Source organism: Neomonachus schauinslandi, chromosome 16 (genome assembly GCF_002201575.2).
Source record: "Neomonachus schauinslandi chromosome 16, ASM220157v2, whole genome shotgun sequence".
NCBI classification, from domain to species: domain Eukaryota; kingdom Metazoa; phylum Chordata; class Mammalia; order Carnivora; family Phocidae; genus Neomonachus; species Neomonachus schauinslandi.
The window spans coordinates 2,806,323-2,824,846 of NC_058418.1; the positions used below are offsets into that span (position 1 = coordinate 2,806,323).

General features: G+C 59.0%; 2 protein-coding genes across 2 annotated transcripts; both read left to right on the forward strand.

The window, feature by feature from the left end:
* Positions 1-2,593: 2,593 nt before the first annotated feature.
* On the forward strand, positions 2,594-6,191 carry SBK3 (SH3 domain binding kinase family member 3). The gene is made up of 4 exons (XM_021682356.1): positions 2,594-2,638; positions 3,173-3,323; positions 4,021-4,223; positions 5,502-6,191. The coding sequence occupies exons 1-4, from the start codon at positions 2,594-2,596 to the stop codon at positions 6,189-6,191; spliced, it is 1,089 nt and encodes a 362-aa protein (XP_021538031.1).
* Positions 6,192-8,655: 2,464 nt separating this feature from the next.
* SBK2 (SH3 domain binding kinase family member 2) lies at positions 8,656-13,070 on the forward strand. The gene is made up of 4 exons (XM_021682355.1): positions 8,656-8,695; positions 9,678-9,929; positions 11,587-11,789; positions 12,161-13,070. The coding sequence occupies exons 2-4, from the start codon at positions 9,680-9,682 to the stop codon at positions 12,821-12,823; spliced, it is 1,116 nt and encodes a 371-aa protein (XP_021538030.1). The 5' UTR covers positions 8,656-8,695; positions 9,678-9,679; the 3' UTR covers positions 12,824-13,070.
* The last annotated feature ends 5,454 nt before the right edge of the window (positions 13,071-18,524 follow it).

An 18,524-nucleotide genomic window follows, 5' to 3' on the forward strand; every position in this document is an offset into this window, starting at 1 on the left:
CTCTGCAGTCCCTGCAGGCCCCTTGCACGCACACATCCGGCGCCACGTCCCCAGTGGAAGAATTCAGCTCTAGTCACACACCAGGGGTCTGCCTCCCTCAAGCTGCCTGGGCAGGGGACAGAGAGCGGCCTGGAGGCCCCAGACCCTCTGTCTTTGCCTCTCATTGTCTGTTGGCCAATGCCTCTGCTGCTCCATGCCTCAGTTTCCCCATCAGTAAATTGGAAACCATCATTCTACTCGTCCAGGGCTTATAGGGAGGATTCCACCTTAATTAAAAAAAGCCAAGGCCTGGCATCTGGCATCTGAGAAGCATTGAGTAAATAGTCATCATTGCATTTCTTCATTGTAGTTCTGGTTTTTAAATAGGTAACACATGCGGGGCAACAACAACAACAACAAATCAAATAGTACAAAAGGCACAACAATGAAAAGTTCCCCCGAAGCTGTGTGTTGACATCGATCACTGACCCAACTACAGCAGCAACAGAGGGTTTATTTGGACAAATTGGGGTGCACAGAACAGGACTGGGTATCAGCTGGTTTTCCGGAATTACTGTTAATGTCGCTAGATGCAATTGATAATAGCATTGCAGTTGAGCTGGAAATGATCCTTCCTTTCAGAGAGATGTAGACCCCAGGGTAGCAATAATTTCTCGTGCTGTCTGTAGTGTATTTGACAACATTTAGCTTTTTATGAGGAAAAATGTCCAGCATAGCCAAAAATAAAGAGTAAAAGGAATCCCCTCATTCACATTTTGCGAGGTGAATGCCGCTCCTGTCCCCGCACCCCCCCACCCCCCACCCCGCACACAGTCTTGGATTTTTCTCCTGCTGGAGTATTTGAAAGCAGGCACCAGGCAGCATACCATTTCACCCAGAAAAATTTCGGTAGACTGTAATTTACTTTGAAATACTTCATTCCCCCACAGAAAACAGAGATACAGCGAGTATTGGAAAAAGTCAACCTGTGAGGTCTGGTCAGTGCCCTGGAGGGTGGTCACTGTGGGGTCCTTTTGACGTTTGTGCACGTTTGCAGAGCTTTTCACCATCAAACCCCCCGAAAATCAAAGAGCAAAGGAAGTTCTCTGCCACCTGCCCCACCCCCGGCCTGGGTTCCCAGGGGCAACGTCGTAGCCAGTTTCCTGGGGATCCTTCCAGAGTCTGAGTAGCGTCGTGGTTGTGACTTTATTAATAGCAGGTTGTAGTAGTAGTAAAACCAAGCTGGGCAGAACTCAGGGCTGTGAGTCACTCCGACCTGGCTCGGGTCCCACCAGACACCTCCTCCCACTCTGACCTTGTGTAAGACGGTCCCAGCTCACAACCTCAGTTTCCTGCTCTGTAAACTGGGGATAAATCTCCACCCTTTCTGGATAGCTGCGAGGATCCAGGGTAAAGCCCTACCCCAGCCCCTGCCCAGAACCAGGCTCAGGGCAAGTGCTGAGAACATGAAAGAAGCCCCTTCCCCCAGTGCTTCTCTTGGCTATTAGAGCTCCTGGGTCTGAGGGAGGAGGGGGCTGGGGCCTGGACTCCTGGGCCTGAGGGAGGAGGGGGCTGGGGCCCTGAACCCCTGGGTCTGAGGGAGGAGGGACTGGGGTCTGGACTCCTGGTTCTGAGGGAGGAGGGGCTGGGGGTCTGGACTCCTGGGTCTGAGGGAGGAGGGGGCTGGGGGTGGGGACTTGGTATTAAAGAACAGGGCTTTGGGAACAGTTTCCCTGGTTCCTAGAGGCCAGACTCCCATCCCATGGAGGAAGGCAGAAAGCATGGAGCTCTGGGTCACCCACCCCAAGTAAGGTATGTGAAGGGGCCCTGTTTCCTCTTTTCTCACTGCCGTCAGGCCTGGCCCTTGGGGGTTCACAATATGTTTTGTCCCCTCTGTCCTGGGACCAGAGCCCAGAGTCCAAGCTGGTCTAAGTTTGGAAGGGGGAGGGAGGGGGGCAGCGGGTCAGAGGGGGTGAGGGAGGGGTGTGGGGGGACAGGATGTCTCTGAGCTGTCACACACACCCCTGTCCCAGGCCCAGAGAAAGGGAGGGACAAAGGCTCTGAGAGAGAGTCAGGAACAAAGACGGGAGGAGGGAGACAGACAGACACTGGGGAGAGCAGGCCAGAGCATGGCCGAGCGGGAGAAGAGAGAAAGAGTGAAAGTGTGGGATATCCTGAAGGATAGACAGTGGTGACCACAGTGGGGAGAGTGTGGGGACAAGAGACAGGATAGGGAGACCCACCTGGAGATCCAAGAGCTGGGACAGGGAGGCTGGTGGGGAGAGAGAGACTGGGAGACAGATAATCACACAGAAGCAAAGATACTGTGAGGTCAGAGAGGGGAGGGAGGTGTGAGACGGAGCACAGAGATCAGCAGGATAGTACAGACGGACACACGGAGACCCGGGCTGACAAGGAGGCAGGAGTCCGGCAGAGGACGGCAGAGAAATCCTCCGACTCAGACAGGCAGAGGGAGACTGAGGCAGACCCTTTCAGGGGGACTCTAGAGCATGGCTCTGTAGGGCAAGGACCTGCGGGGTGCGGTGGGACGCGGGTGACCCAGGCAAGGCGTGCTTGCTCACACAAGGTCCAGCTGACGCCAGGGGACTCCAACATGGAGCTCAGGGAGCCCGAGAACCATGAGGATGGGGACCCAGAGGTGAGAGACGGGAGACAGGGAGAGAGAGAGAGAGATGCAGAAAAACAGAGTCAGAGACAGACACGAAGAGGGACAGTGGACAAATACACAGAGAAGTGGAAGAGACAGGGAAACAGAGAAACAGCAGAGACCCAGAATAACACAAACCTGAGGACACAAAGCAAGACCGAGGCCGCCAGGGCAATAGACTCAGAAACAAAAAACGGAAAGCACAGGGGGAGGATGGAGAGAGAGATGGGTGCAGTGGGGGTTGTGTAAGCTGAGGATGCAGTCCCAGCCAGGGCTGGGGGCTTCTGGTGGTTCCCAATGATGGTGGTGGGCAGGGTCTCTGAGACAATCACCCCTAACCCTGCCAGGACAAAAGAACAGGTGGCCCAAGGCCGGTGAGTCATTGTGACTCATCCTCCTCCCTGGGGACAATGACCCCATCACCCTGGCACCCCACCTCAGCCCTGGGCTGGACCTCCAGTTTCCCCCACTGCTCTCAGTGGGCCCCAGACTCACTCCTTCCCCACCCCTGCTCCTCTCTGACAGGAGGACACAGCTACCGCCCTCCAACGGCTCGTGGAGCTGACAGCCACCAGGGTGACCCCAGTGAGGAATCTGCGTGTCCTGTACCGCCTCATCCGAGAGCTCGGCTCGGGCTCCTATGGCCGTGTACTCCTTGCCCGGCCTCGCCAAGGAGGTGAGTTTGGCCATTGAAGGGCACACTCCAGAATAGGGTTCTCAGAAGCCACTGAGACAAGGAGCATCCCCAGGAGATGATGGGAACCCTTGATGGGGGCTCTCAGAAAGTTAAGAGCTCTTTGATCTTCCAATAAACAGAGCTAACCCAAAGAAGGGGAACTTGCCTGAGGTCACACAGCAAGGCAGGAGTGTAATTTGGATTGGAGCCCCAGTCACCATGTCCCCTACTTGATTCAAGAGAAAACTGAGGCTCGGGTGCCTGGCTGGCTCAGTCAGTTAAGCGTCTGCCTTCTGCTCAGGTCATGATCCCAGGGTCCTGGGATCGAGCCCCGCATCGGGCTCCCTGCTCAGTGGGGAGCCTGCTTCTCCCTCTCCTCCCTTCCTGTACTCTCTCACTGTCTCTCCTTTTCTCTAATAAATAATAAATAAATCTTAATTTAAAAAAAAGAGAAAACTGAGGCTCAGAGAGGGTAAAGCAGTCGTGCAAGGCCACACAGCAGAATAGGGAGTCCTCAGGGAAGGTCACCGTCAACCCCTACTGCACACAAAGACAAACTGGAAGCAGAGAGAGGACAGATGCTATGCCCTGCCACTCTTGTTTTACACATGAAACATCCATGGTTCAGAGAGGTTAAGCAGCGCCACAGCAAGATCAGAGCTCCCTGAGCTCCCTTCTGCACCCCTCTCCCTGGCAGGTCCCGCTGTGGCTCTGAAGCTTCTTCGTCGGGACTCGGTCCTGAGAACCACCTTCCTGAGAGAGTTCTGTGTGGGCCGCTGTGTCTCATCACACCCAGGCTTACTGCAGACCCTGGCAGGACCCCTGCAAACCCCCCGACACTTTGCCTTCACCCAGGAGTATGCGCCTTATGGGGACCTCAGCGGGATGCTGAAGGAACGGGTGAGGCGGGTGGGGAAAAAAGGTCAGAACTGCTTATCCCATGTATAACTCTGTCCCTAACCCATTTCTATCTCCAATCCTGACACCCAGATCAGTGCTCAACCTAGCTCTGCCCTAATCCCCCAGACACCCTCCTTATTTCTAACTCTCGGTGCAATCCCACGCCTAACCCTAACCTAATCCACCCAGCCATTCCAGCACGGGTTTGCATGGGCGAGGGGATGCGGTTGGGTTGGGAATGAGATTGGGGTGGGATTTAATTAGCACTGGGATTGGGAGTGTGGGAGTGGGTGGAGTTGGCTGGGTTGATAATAGACTGGTAATGGGTGTGAAAAGCATGGATGGGGTCTCAGAGTGAGACAGGGATGGTTGAGGATGTGTATACAGAATGAGTTGGAGATCAGTTGTAGTGAGGTTCTCTCTGGCGAGGAGACCAGGTCAGGACTGAATCCATGAGATTCTGGGGGTACATGAGTTTGAAGATTAGGGTGGAGCCATCTTTAGGAATAGATATTGGATTTGAGATAGGGTTGGAGATAAGCAGAAGGAAAGAAAGAAGGGAGGGAGACAGATGAATGGGTAGAGAGATGGACGGATGGATGGAAAGACGGGTGGATGGTGGATGAATGAAAAGATGGATGGATTGATGGGTTGGTGGATAGATGGATGGTAGATAAATGGAAGGAAGCAAGGAAGAATGAATGGATGGATTTTGGATATTAAGTAATTGAATACATTATTGGATTGCTGACTGACTGGTGGAATGGAAGTTAAGCAGAAACCCTGCTGTGTAGACTGTCGAACGGATGAGTGGTTTGACAGATGGATTGCTGGCTAGCTGCCTGGCTAGATGGATGGATAGATTTACCAATCCAGTGATGAAGAAAAATGACTTCAGAATGGTGTCTGAATTAGAAACACCATCTAAATTAGTAGGAACTAAGACTAGGATTCAGTATGAGATTTGGGGTCCCACTGGAGATCTGGGTGGTCAGGCTAGAGGAGATAAGAAATATAAGGAGGAGGTTTGAGTGTTAGGGTTAGGAGAAAGCTTGGTGGAAGTGAAAAGAGCTTCTGGTTCAGTCTGGGGTTCCAGTGATGACATACTGGGGGCTGGAGCACAGAGGTTGTAGCCCGGTGTGGCTGAGGATAATCTCAAGAAGGTGCTGGGGGACACTAGAGGTAGCCACTGGTCTGAGGTTCTGAATTCTTGAACTCCAAGAAACCAAATAAAGAAGGAGCCAAGGCACCCTGACCTTCATCTCTCCTTGACCCCAGGGCCTCCCAGAGCTGCTGGTGAAGCGGGTGATGGCCCAGCTGGCTGGAGCCCTGGACTTCCTCCATGGCCGGGGGCTGGTCCATGCAGATGTCAAACCAGACAATGTGCTGGTCTTTGACCCCGTCTGCAGCCGTGTGGCCTTAGGTGACTTGGGGCTGACCCGGCCCGAGGGCAGCCCAACCTCTGCCCCACCGGGGCCACTGCCCTCGGCCCCACCCGAGCTCTGCCTTCTGCTGCCACCGGACAGCCTGCCCCTGCGGCCAGCAATGGACTCCTGGGGCCTGGGGGTGCTTCTCTTCTGCATTGCCACTGCCTGCTTCCCTTGGGACGTGGCACTAGCCCCTGACCCTGAGTTTGAGGCCTTTGCTGGCTGGATGACCACCAGGCCCCAACCCCCACAGCCACCCCCACCTTGGGACCAGTTTGCACCCCCAGCCCTGGCATTGCTCCAGGGGCTCCTAGACCTGGATCCTGACACTAGGAGCCCCCCACTGGTTGTCCTGGACTTCTTGGGGGATGACTGGGGGTTAGAGAGGAACAGAGAGGGACCTGGGGGCTTGGGGGGCATGTCTAGTGAAGATGGGGAGGAGGAGGAAGAGCGAGGAGCTAGCCTGGAGGAGTGGACGGATGAAGAAGAGGAGGACGACAAAGATGGCAAGAGGTTGGGGACAGATGGGGGAGCTCCCTGACCAGGTGACTGAGACAGGTGGTCAGAGCCTGGGCCAAAGGCCCCTCCCCCAGCACCCCCCCCCCCCCCCCCCGGCCACCTGGATGGAGACAGCTGCTCCGGGGAGGACAGAGACGGAACACACTGCATCTCTCCCTGCTGAGCGCTGGACTGGGCTGCACAATTCCCCTCTCAACTGAGGACCTGGGAGTCCAACACCCAGCCCCTCCTCCCTCAGACTGGGAGTCCAGGCCCCCAGCCCCCTCCTCTCTCAAGGACCCTCCCTCTTCCTTCTGTCCTGAATGGGTCTTCTCGGAGGAAGGCACCGCTTCCCTATAGACATATTTCCGCAGGGTGGGGACATGCTGAGTGCCTCTCATGGATTCTGACGGGGCCGCTCACCCCCACGGAGACCTGGTTGACTCTCACCATCCATGGTACTACATCTGAGCTTTCAGGATCCAACACCATGGAAACCTCACCCCCTACGTCTTCCATTGCCCTGGGCTCCGGGTGACACTGGGGAAGTCACTCATCCTGTCTGAACCTCAATCCTTGCACACACACACACACACACGCACACACGCACTTTCCTGCCGCGGGCCCTCTGCACACCCTGAGTCCTCCCCTGAGAACACCTTCCTCACAGCTCGGTGCCTCCAAGCTCTCTCCAGTCTCATCGGGAACCTACATCCGGGCGATCTATGTCTCCCGTCTTTTTCAGCCTCACCTGTTTGGGCTGCCCGGGACGGACGTGGTTTTTCTCGTTAGGACATCCTTTCAGTTCCGCTCCGCCCCCCGTGCCAGCTCCCTACCGGTACGGAGCACGGCGGTGTGTGACTGTCCCAGCTCTGTGGGCCTCGGGCTCCGTGCTGACAGCTGAGGCTGGCTGGGATGAGCTTGCCTTCACCTGGGCGGGCCCGTGCGCCCCACGCCTCTCCAGCGCGCGCCCGGTGCCTGATGCTTCCCACCTGCAGGGCAGGGGCGCGAGCACGAGCATCGGACGTGTCCCGGTACCCAGCTCAGGCTCAGGAACGGGGAACTGCTCCCCCCTCCCGGGGACTCTGTCCGGCGTGCTTTCTAGACTCAAAAGACTGGGTTCACGAAGCGCAGTGGGGTGTCCTGAGTCGGACCCTGGGGACAGCACAAGGTTGTTGGCAGAAGCGCTGCTGAGACAGGCAGGGCCTCGCACCCGACGGATGATCTTGGTTTGGACAAATGTGTCCTTGGCTATTGGCTGCGTGAGATACCAACCTGGTGGGGAGCTGGGGACGCCCGGCAGCTCTGGGCACAATGCTTACAGCTGTTCTGGAAATCTAAAACTGTTCTGAAATAAAAGGTTTAAAAAAATTAAGGGAGTTCACAGTGGTCATCTTGCTGCAAACCGGAGGAGGGGATGTGGCATCTCACGCCCCCAAGCCCTTCCTCCATCAGGCCCAGGAGTTCCTGCCTAGCCCCCCCACCAAAGTTGAAGTCTGCAGACTCAGAACGAGGACTTCCGCTCCCCGCTCCTCCCAGGGGCTCCACCACCTGCTTCCCCTCAGCCCCAAGTCTGAGATCATCTCTCACTGCATCGTTCTGGAATCTGGTTGTCTCATCCTTTCCCCAAACAGGACCCCAGTGTCCCATCCCCTGGACACCCCTCACCAAACACTTGTGTCTGACCTGTCAATGGGGCATTGATGGGGCAGCTGGGTGGGGTCAAGGCAGGGCCAAACTAGAAAAATGATTTCATCCTCCACAGGGGCCCGGACTCCTGGGTCAGAGGGAGGAGGGTCTGGGGGCCTGGACTCCTGGGTCTGAGGGAGGAGGGGCTGGGGGCCTGGACTCCTGGGTCTGAGGGAGGAGAGGCTGGGGGCCTGGACTCCTGGGTCTGAGGGAGGAGGGGCTGGGGGCCTGGACTCCTGGGTCTGAGGGAGGAGGGGCTGGGGGTCTGGACTCCTAGGTCTGAGGGAGGAGGGGACTGGGAGCCTGGGCTCCTGGGTCTGGGGGAGGAGGGGCTGGGGGCCTGGACTCCTGGGTCTGGGGGAGGAGGGGCTGGGGGCCTGGACTCCTGGGTCTGAGGGAGGAGGGGCTGGGGGTCTGGACTCCTAGGTCTGAGGGAGGAGGGGACTGGGAGCCTGGGCTCCTGGGTCTGGGGGAGGAGGGGCTGGGGGCCTGGACTCCTGGGTCTGGGGGAGGAGGGGCTGGGGGCCTGGACTCCTGGGTCTGAGGGAGGAGGGGCTGGGGGTCTGGACTCCTGGGTCTGAGGGAGGAGGGGCTGGGGGGCCTGGACTCCTGGGTTTGAGAGTGGAGGGGGCTCTGGGGCCTGGGTCTGGGACAGATTTCTGGCGGCGGGCAGTTCTAGGAGTCAACACACGATGTCGCTCTGGCCCTAGTGGGTTGAAGGGGCGGGTCCAGGGGCGGGGCTTACGACCCCCTAGGTGGGGGCGGGGTCTGCTCCTGGGCAAGCCTCTGCTGGCATGGGATCTAGTGCTGGGCACTGAGCACAGCAGGCAGCGAAGGGTCAAGCAAGCTTTGGAGAAGGTGAGGTTTGGAGGTCGGCGCCCAGGTCAGGAGGAGGCAAGGGTTAAACAGCCTGAGGTGGGCAGCACCTGATAGTGAAGCCGCACGGCCGGCCGAAGTCCTGGGTCCCTCAGAGGGTCAGGGGCTGAACTTTGAGGCTGTAGAGTGGTTGAGTGTTAGGGAAACAGAGTCTGGGAGTCATAAGATGTGTGAGTTGTATAAGGTTCCAGGAGAGGGGTGGGCTGGCAGTCCAGACTCCTGGTCTGAGGGAGGAGGGGCTGGGGGCCTGGACTCCTGGGTCTGAGGGAGGAGGGGCTGGGGGTCTGGACTCCTGGGTCTGGGGGAGGAGGGGCTGGGGTCTGGACTCCGGGGTCTGAAGGAGGGGGGACTGGGGTCCTGGGTCTGAGGGAGGAGGGGCTGGGGGCCTGGTCCTGGGTCTGAGGGAGGAGGGGCTGAGACTAGAGGAGTTGGACCCCAGGCGTCTCAAGGACTTGACCTTCCAAGTGCTTGTTCCCATCCAGGTCCCAGGCGTCCCCCAAGGCCCTGGTGTGCGCAGCCGCCCTCACCAGCCCCTGGAGGCAGAGAGCACCTGTTTGCTCTTAGGAGAAAGAGGCTACTCATCCACCCCCAGGGCCCAAGTCTGTTTGCTTTGGAAACAAGGTGGGGGGTGTCTCGAGTTATCTGGTTCATCTTTCACCCTTGGGCCATTGGGTGGCGCCAGGATGTGGGGGTGAGTGCAAGAGACATCTGTGACCTTAGGCTTGACCTCACCCCAACCAGCAACTGGTCTCCCCACTCCTCAGATGCCATAACGAAGAGGGAGACTGAGTCACAATGGAAAGTGCCAATGAGCCCCCAGCCCTTCCTCCCTCAGACCCAGGAGTCCAGGCCCCCAGCCCCTCCTCCCTCAGACCCAGGGGTCCAGGCCCCCAGCCTGTTCTCCCTCAGACCCGGGTCTAACACGACCTGGGCCCTGGGTCACTGTCTCTGCTCCGTCCTGCAGTGATGCCTGGCAAACAGTCAGATGAGGAACAGGAGGCGGGGACTGCCGAAAACGTAGCTGAGGAGGACCTAGGGGGCCTCACGGCAGAGGAGCTCCAGCAGGGCCAGGAGGCAGCCCTGGAGCTAGAGGACATGATGGCGCTAAGTGCCCAAACCCTGGTCCAAGCTGAGGTGGATGAGCTTTACCAGCAAGTGCGTCCCCTGGGCCAGGGCCGCTTCGGCCGGGTCCTGCTGGTCACCCATCGTCAGAAAGGTACCAGGGCCCGGAAACAGATGCAGGAGGGTCAGGGGCTGGTGGAATGGGCCAAGACAGGTGCCAGTCAAGGCCGGGGAGTCTGTAAACAGGAATCAAGTGCGGCCTCTGCCCCTTCCAGGCTGTGTGTTCTTGGAACCTCCCCTACCCTCTCTGAGCCTCAGCTTCCTCCTTCGAAAATGTGGGTGATTCTGTGAGCATAGGTCGACGGCTCTTGCTGGTGAGAAAGGGGGGCAGACAGAGTCCTCCCCTGTGGCTGGCTTAGCGGTCACCACGGGGATGATTTGGAGCCACACCATGTGCCGGACCCTCCGCAAGACCAGAGCACAGTGGGTCCCCCCACCCCCAGTCTGGCACTTTCCTGCCAGGCGTGCACACATCCTCTGTCCGTCCCCTGAGACCAGCACAGTGTGGATGGAACTCAGAGTCAGTGTCAATCGGGGACACGCCTAGGAAGGCCACCTGGGGGGCTCGGCCCTGTCCTCTGTGCTTGGTGCTTGGACCCCAGAGCTGAACCCATGAGGCCTGCCTTCACGGAGGAGCTCGAGCTCCGGCCTGCGCAGGGAGAGAGGGTGCGAGCATGCCTGGGGCAGCCACAACAAAGCACCACAGACTGGGGGTTCGTTTTCTCACGCCTCTGGAGGCCGAAGTCCCCCCTCCCGGGTGTGGGCGGGGCTCCCCCCTGTGTGTCCACACCTGCGTGTCTGTGTCCATTTCCTCCTTCTCTAAGGACACCAGTCACAGTGGGCTAGGGCCCACCCTCGTGACCGCACTTTACCTCTTTCAAGACTCTGTCCCCAGATAACAGTTCTATTCTGTGAAACCGGAGTGGGGACTTCCACCTCTGGGTTCGGGGAGGGCGGGTGCACAGTTCAGCCCACGTCAGAGACAGATGCAAAGAGCAAGAGGTCCAGGTGGGGGTCATCACCAAACTGGAGGCACAAGCCATAACGGGGGCCCAGGGGCCGTGCTTCTTTCCACCTTCTGGATGCCGGGCGCCTGGGCCGGGAGGTGCTGGGGCCGAGCGCTCACGGCACAGACGGACGGACGGACGCCATCAAAACAGACGGCGGCCTGTGCAGTCATGGTGGGAGTCCAGGGCTTCCCAGATGCTTAGGAAAGGCCCTGCAGCATCCAGCTGGGGAACGGAAGGAGCGTGGTCAGCGTGTGAGGCCAGGAGGTGACCTTTCTCCATCACTCACGGGCTCCTGGTGGGGGAGTTGGGGTCCTGGCGGCGGGTGACTATGCAGGGGAAGAAGCCAGAGCTCCCGCCTCCAGGGGACTTACCCTCCAGGTCACTATGCATAATGACTCCTCCTCAGCGGGACGGAGTCTCCCGGGCAGGGCATCTTTTCTGCATCCACTGTGGCTTTTGGGCATTGGTTTGCCGGAAGGAGGGCATTTGAAGTTCCGAGTTCAGTTTCCCAAGGGGCCCCCTCCATCTGCTCCAGCGCAGCAGAGCAGAAACTCACCGAATGCTGCACTGTTGTTATTATTAATCACCACTGACAGCGTTTCCGTGGCCACGCTGCGTTTAGGGTGGCGGGGAGGCAGGGTTTGCAGGAGGGGGCGATGGCGTGTGGGAAAGAGTCAGGGCTGGGGCGGGGTGGGGGCGCGGCTCTCACACTCGCTCCACACCTGTCCCCACTACCCCCAGGCACCACCCTGGCACTGAAGCAACTCCCAAAGGCCTCCACCTCTCTCCGTGGCTTCCTGTACGAGTTCTGCGTGGGCCTCTCTCTGGGCACGCATTCAGCCATAGTCACGGCCTACGGCATTGGCATCGAGTCAGCCGACTCCTACAGCTTCCTGACGGAGCCCGTCCTGTATGGGGACCTCATCACCTTCATCCAGCCCAAGGTGGGTAGGTGGGCCCCGAGCAGGCCCCCGAGGGCCCCTCCCTGGGCCTCTCCGGAGTTCACAGACACCACAGAACCAACACCGTGCCCAAGTGAGATTCACCTGCCCCCGTGGACTCACCCCAGGCCTCTAGAGGGTCACATTAGACCTCCCCAGGGCTCACAGTGCCTCACGGGGTCACACTGGGCCTCACAGTGCCTCACGGGGTCACACTGGGCCTCACAGGGTCACGCTGGGCCTCCCCGTGGCAAGTCTGTTGGAGGTCCTTCAGTGTCCTGGGCCCCCCTGGGACTGAGGAGCTGCTGCATGGCCTCAGGTCCCTGCCGGCTGTCCAGGGAGGGGCAGGAGGCCCTGACGTCAATCCCCCGCAGGTGGGCCTCCCGCGGCGGGCAGTCCAGCGCTGTGCGGCCCAGCTGGCCTCGGCCCTGGAGCACATCCACTCCCGTGGCCTGGTGTACCGGGACATCAAGCCCGAGAATGTGCTGGTGTGCGACCCAGCCTGCCAGTGGGTCAAGCTGACCGACTTCGGCCACACGAGGCCCCGTGGGACACTGTTGCGCCTGGCTGGGCCGCCCATCCCTTACACGGCCCCCGAGCTCTGCTGCCCCCCGCCCCTCCCTGAGGGCCTGCCCATCCAACCTGCCCTGGACGCTTGGGCACTAGGGGTCCTGCTCTTCTGCCTTCTCACCGGCTACTTCCCCTGGGACCAACCCCTGGCCGAGGCCGACCCCTTCTACGAGGACTTCCTCATCTGGCAGGCGTCGGGCCAGCCCGAGGATCGTCCTCAGCCCTGGTTCGGCCTGACGCCTGTGGCCGACAGTCTCCTGTGGGGGCTGCTGGACCCTCACCCCCGGAAGAGGAGCCCAGTGAGCTCCGTCCAGGGCTACCTGGGGCGTCCCTGGAGGCAGCAGGAGGAGGAAGCTGAAGAGGTGGAGGAGGGGGACGGAGAGCAGGTTGGAGAGGAGGGGGGACAGCCTGAGCCCACCTTGCCTGCAGAGACTCGGAAAGGGAACCAGGTGGGCCCCACATCCTGAGGTCACCTCTGCCTTCTTGTGGTGGCTTTTGGCTTCTCTCTTGCCCGTTTTCCCCTTTCTGCCTTCCTTACCTCCCACGTGGGCATTCTGTGTCCCTCCCGTGGCCAGGGGTGGGGGGCATCGCTGAGACAGCCACCGGTCTGTCCCACCGCCCCCATCTTCCCCAGGGCTCTGGCACCTTTGCTCCCCTTGCCCACGGGCTTGTGGCTCCTACCCTCGGCTCCCGCACACCCTGGGTGCTTCCGCTGCCCTGCTCAGCGAGGCCTGCCCTCGGCGCGAGGCCCCCCGCCCCGTGTTCCTACCCCCCCCCCCCCCCCCCCCCCCCCCCCCCCCCCCGCGTTCCCCCCCCCCCCCCCCCCCCCCGCTCCCTCCCCTCTGGGACGCTCATCCCCTGCAAGCTGTCTGCTTAGCTCAGTGTGGCTCTTCTGTGTGTCCTGCTGGGGGGGTCCCGCCTGTCCTGCGAGGTGCCCCGCGTAGCCGGAGCCGTCCTGGCCAAAGATGTTTGCTCAATAAATGCCCCCGTCTGGTTCTGTGCCGCCGCCTCCGTGTCCCTGTCTTCCGGCCCTGTCTCTCCCCCCCGGCTGGGTCTCACTCACTCCCTCGGCCCCGTGGCTTCTGCCCACGCGCCAGGCTGTCGCCCTCTCAATAATGTGCCCTCTCTTCTCTCACCCAGCTTCATCCAGCACTTAGGTCTCCATGATGCTGCTGGTCTGTCCCCTTGGGGAAGACTGGACAGCGTGTTGTCAGGCAGAGAGACGAAGCGAGGGACGGACAGACAGAGAGACAGAGTGGCAGAACATGGTCCCACGGTGTGGCCGTGCCGCGTGCCCAAGGCTGGCCTCGGTGTGCATGTCGGGACCGTGTGAGCCTGTCTCTGCACGGGCCTGCGTGCGAGCAGGGGCCCCGAGCACCAGAGCTGTCCGGGCTCGGGCGCTTCCGCTGGACTGGGGCGGGAATTTCTGCAGATGTGTGTGTCTGTGAGCGTCTGGGCCCGTGGGTGTGCACAAGTCATGGCCCGTGGGGGAGACACGGTGACATGACTGTGTTTCGTGTGTCCGAGCGTTGGAGCCTGTGTGTGAGGGGACAGGACGGAAGCTTGCGTGCACCTGGCTCTGTGTGTGTGGACATCAGGCCCGTGTTTGCGTGTCCACGAGACCTTGAGTGCGCGTGTGTGTAGCAGGAGGAGAAAAGTCACCCAGGCGCCGCTGCCAGTCACCAGCTGGGCCCCTCTCTCCTTCACACCTTCTTCCCCCGCCACCCCGGCCCCTTCTTGGCAGCTGCCCTGTTTGCAAACACTCTGTCTTCCTCTCCTCGCCTTCTTTGGCCACCCGCCCAGAGCAAGGCTACAACTCAGAGCTGGATCGTGTGTCACTCTCTCCCAGGCCCCTACCACCCCCCCGCCCAGGGCCCCTGCTGTGGCCTCCTAGGTGTTGCCTGGACTGGGGAGGGGGGTTGCTAACAGCACCTGTGGAGTGACCCCAAAGACACTTGGATCTAGTCCAATTCAGAGGACTAGCGACACTGGCCCCTGTCCTGGGCAATCCAGGTGAGCTTCCTGGAGTAGGGGATCGCTGGAGAGAACAAGATAGGGAGGTACATAAGGGGGGGAGCATGATCAGGACCTCCTGCCATCTTATCTGTGAATGTGAACTATCCCAAGCCATCAGGCCAAGAGTGTGTCCCAAAAAAGCTGGAGGTGGCTGGGGCAGGGTGGAGCTGGGAAAGAGGGGAGTGGAGATGGGCAGGGGCAGGGGAAGCTGCAGAGGGTGTTAATTGGTGGCAGCAGCTGAAGATTAACTGGGAGGTGATAATGACCCAGTGGGGGGGCCCCAGGACAGGGCAGGAAGACAAAAATTCCCAGGCAGGGCCTGAAGGGGGCAGGGGCAGTGCTAATCAAGTATTAGTTACTTAATTAGGTAAGACTTAATACTAATCATAATACTTAACATTAACAAAGCAGCTTGCTCCTCGACCAGCCCCCCTGGCAGAAAAATCTGCTCACTTGGTGGGATCCTCCTCATTTCACGGGTGGGGGCCCCAAGGGCAGTGTGGGTGGCCAAGGTAGCACCTGAGCTCCCACCGTGGGCCAGGGGCAGGAGCAGAGCCAGGAGTCGGACCCAGACTGGGTCCTGCCCGGGGTCCACGGTCTTCAACTTTAGGGTGTCTCGCTGCCATCAGTGGCTGAAGGGGTCCCACATGGGGGGCTGGGGTGCATGTGAGGGGGTGCGTGTAGGTATCCGTGTATGTGTGAATGTGCAAGGTGAGTGTGCATGAGGGGTCGTGAGGTGGTCATCCCTCCCTGGGAGGACACAGGCATTGGGGCAGGTAAACCATGGGGATAGAAGGTGGGGGCAGGTCGCAGAAGCCTCCAGACCCACTGACACGTGCTAGTGAGGACGTGGAGAGGCTAGAACCCCCATGCGGCGCAGAGAGAGTGTAAACAATGGTGCCGCCATTGTGGGAGACTGCCTGGCAGTTCATCAGCTCGTTAGACACAGAATTACCATGTGGCCGGGCAATTCCGCTCCTCGGTCTGTGCCCATGAGTAACGGAAGCATGCATCCATACAGATATTCACAGCGACATTACTCACAATAGCCAAACTGTGGTGACAACCCAAATGTCCATCAGCAGCTGAGCTGAGAAACACGAGGTGGTCCAACCAGACCCTGGACTACTACTCAGCCATGGAAAGGAATGAAGCCCTAACACATGCCATGTCGCGGGTGGACCTCACAAACACCATGGGAAGAGAAAGAGGCCAGCTCTGGAAGATGGGCCATTGCAGGACCCCATTATGAAAATGTCCAGAATAGGCAAATCCACAGAGGAAAGATTGCTGGCTGCCGGGGGGTGGGGCTGGCGGGGGGAGATGGGGAATGGCTGCTAAGGGGCACACATTTTCTTCTTGGGGGTGGCGATGGTGGTGGAGTCGTTCTAAAATTAGATTGCGGTGAGTGTTGCACAACTCTGAATATATTAAAAACCACTGAATTGTACACGGGAAAAGGTGAATTTTATGGCATGTAGATTTCATCTCAATGAGGCTAAAAAACCACAAAACAAGCATGTCCAAGGTTCTCATGCCTTGATCAGCTTCTTTCCTTCTCGGGGCCTCTGAATTCCCATCAAAGAGAAAAGAGAAAACCCTGCCCTCCTTCTAATAGCTCTGAATTAATCAAAACCAAGACCTTAAACACAGGACCCACTCCCTACCCCTCCCTCCATTTTACAGAAAAGACCATGAGGCCCCAACGGGGAGGAACCTACTTTTCGAAGACCAACAAGTCTAAAGGTGTTAGAGCCTGAATTCAAACCCAGCTCTGGCCTGATTCCAGAGTCTTTGCTCTTCACCCCAGCCCAGCACCTCTAAAGTGTGCCGGGGCTGGTGGTCATCAAGGAAGAACTGCTCCCCTCAGCTGGGAAGCCCCAAGCTTGCAAGCAGGACCACGTGGGCGTCCAGCGCAAAGTGAAAATGTGGGGTTTCTTGCTTCAACAGAAGTTTTTCCTTCCCCTCCCCCTCTGCCATTTGCTGTTGATGCCACTCCCTGGCCTCGGCCTGGGGCATGGAGCTACTCCCTGGCCGACCCTCACCGGGGATGGGGCATCCAGCCACCAGAACCCAGCAGGAAGTGACTGTGCATGAGCTCCGGGCTCCGGTCCCATCGGCTTCACTTAGAAAACACAGAATCAAAAATCACGAAGAAGAACATGGGCAGAGCGTTAAACCAACCCGGCTGCACCCTACCTGCACTCTGCTTGCAGCAGGGAAAGAGCCTGCCCGGGGCCGGAGGGGGCCAGCCCGGCAAGACCTCTATGAACAAGCTGCGGGGTGGGAGTTCTGCAGTTCAGTTTAGGACACAGATAATGCAAATGGCTCGAGCAGCTCTTCTCAGTCGTGACAGCTGCCGGCCGCAAATCACCGGCCACCTTGTTAAGACACGGATTCCGATGGGGGGGGGAGGGGTCTGAGGGGGTGCTGGTGAGGCCCATGCTTTCAGGGCATGGGTCACACTTGCTGGTGCAAGGGACACAATTGTAGAGTACTGATCTTGCGTCCTAGCTAAACTCTTATTAACTCTAACCATTTGTCCACTGGATGCTTTGGGCTTTTCTACGTGGACAGTCATACCGCCCATGGGAAAGGACAGATCTGTGTCTTTCTTCCCACCCTTCCTGTGATTAAGGAAGCCCCCCTCTGCTCCTACTCTGCTAGGAGTGTGTGTGTGCGTGTGTGCGTCAACCATGAATGGGTGCTGAGTTTTGTCAAATGTTTTTTTTTTCTGCATCAGTCAAGCTCACTAGGCCTCTGTAGCTACTGTTCTGGGCTTGTTGCAAGCTGGCAGGCACAGGATAGGGCTCAGCTGTCCCGTAGGAGGTATCCAGGTCAGGGCCAGCAGTAGGTGGGGGCTGGCCATCCACCCTGGCCCTGGGCCCTGGGGCCAGATGTTTGGGCTTAGCTGCCTGGCCAAGCAGGGATAGAGTGACCGGATAATTAAGCACCCGCTTCTTTGGGGCTGGCAGAAGGCAGCAGAGGGTGGAGGGACCTGGGGCCAGAGTGCCCAACAGCCTCCCCACCAAGTCCGGCTCACAGATGGGGGCCTGGAGCCTAAACTCCTAGTGGGGCCCTCTGAGGGGACCCAGAGTTGGGGTGCACCTGCTCCCAACCACAAATGGGAAAGTAGGCCCTTTGCCTCCAGGTTGGCGTGCCGTCCTCTGAGCCCCTGACCGCCCAGGAGGGCAAGGGGCAGGCAGGCAGGGCCCCCTCGGCCCTCCCCGTTTTCCAGTCAGCAGTTATTTAAGTCTGGGGCTTAATGAAACCCGGGGAACAGAATTCTCTGTGTGTTCCTCTGCCTGTTGGCGGGGGCAGTCAGTCTATCTATCAGGACCCCCGGACATTATCCCTCCCCGCCCCCAACGAGTAACTGGACCCTGCTGGCCTTTGCAGGACTGTGGGGGCGCCAGCTCCATGACCTTCCAGGACCTCTGAGCCAGGCTCCAGACGGGGGGGGGAGGAGGAGGAGGGAACGGTCTCCTCCTGTCTGAGGCTACAGAAACCAGAATCAGAACTTCTTTCAGTCTTTCAAGACAGGCCCCAGTTTACAAGTTTACAGTTTACAAGGAGAGGGGAAGGGCCCACCCAAGGTCACTCAGAGAGGGGCCGTCATGGGAGTCCTAACCTGGAAGCCCAGGCCAAGGTCAAAGCAGGGGAATTTGCATCTCGTTTGAGTTCCCACTCTGCTGTGTGGCCTGAGGCAAGGCACTTGCCCTCTCTGAGCTTCAGTGTCCTTTCTGAAATGGGGATGAAGTTCCTCCCTTAAAGGGCTGTGGTGAGGATGGGATGTAGTGTGTTAAGAGGCCACACTGGGTCACGCGCAGAGAAGCGCAGTCAGGAAGGGATCACGATCATTCTTGTTAACTGAGCACATGATATGCCGAGCTCTGTCCTCGCCCACACTACCTCATCTACTCCTCACCACCACCACCTCCCCAGAGGCAGGTGCTATTTCTCTCCCCGTGTACCCGACGAGAAGGTTCAGAGAAAGGAAACAAAACCCCAGAGTCCCACCGCCTGGACATAGTCTCGAGTCCAGGATAGTCTGACTTATGAGCAAGGACCCTGGGTCAGACAGGCCTGGGCACCAATCATGGCTCCACTAGATCTTCCCTGAGTGACCTGGGGCCTCAGTGCCCTGATCTG

Bases quoted from the DNA above. Each gene is read 5' to 3' on its own strand.
- SBK3 (XM_021682356.1), top strand. From the start codon at position 2,594: ATGGAGCTCAGGGAGCCCGAGAACCATGAGGATGGGGACCCAGAG. The intron at 3,324-4,020 runs GTGAGTTTGGCC...TCTCCCTGGCAG, and splicing joins TGCCCGGCCTCGCCAAGGAG to GTCCCGCTGTGGCTCTGAAG. The intron at 4,224-5,501 runs GTGAGGCGGGTG...CCTTGACCCCAG, and splicing joins GCGGGATGCTGAAGGAACGG to GGCCTCCCAGAGCTGCTGGT.
- SBK2 (XM_021682355.1), top strand. From the start codon at position 9,680: ATGCCTGGCAAACAGTCAGATGAGGAACAGGAGGCGGGGACTGCCGAA. The intron at 9,930-11,586 runs GTACCAGGGCCC...CACTACCCCCAG, and splicing joins GGTCACCCATCGTCAGAAAG to GCACCACCCTGGCACTGAAG. The intron at 11,790-12,160 runs GTGGGTAGGTGG...AATCCCCCGCAG, and splicing joins TCACCTTCATCCAGCCCAAG to GTGGGCCTCCCGCGGCGGGC.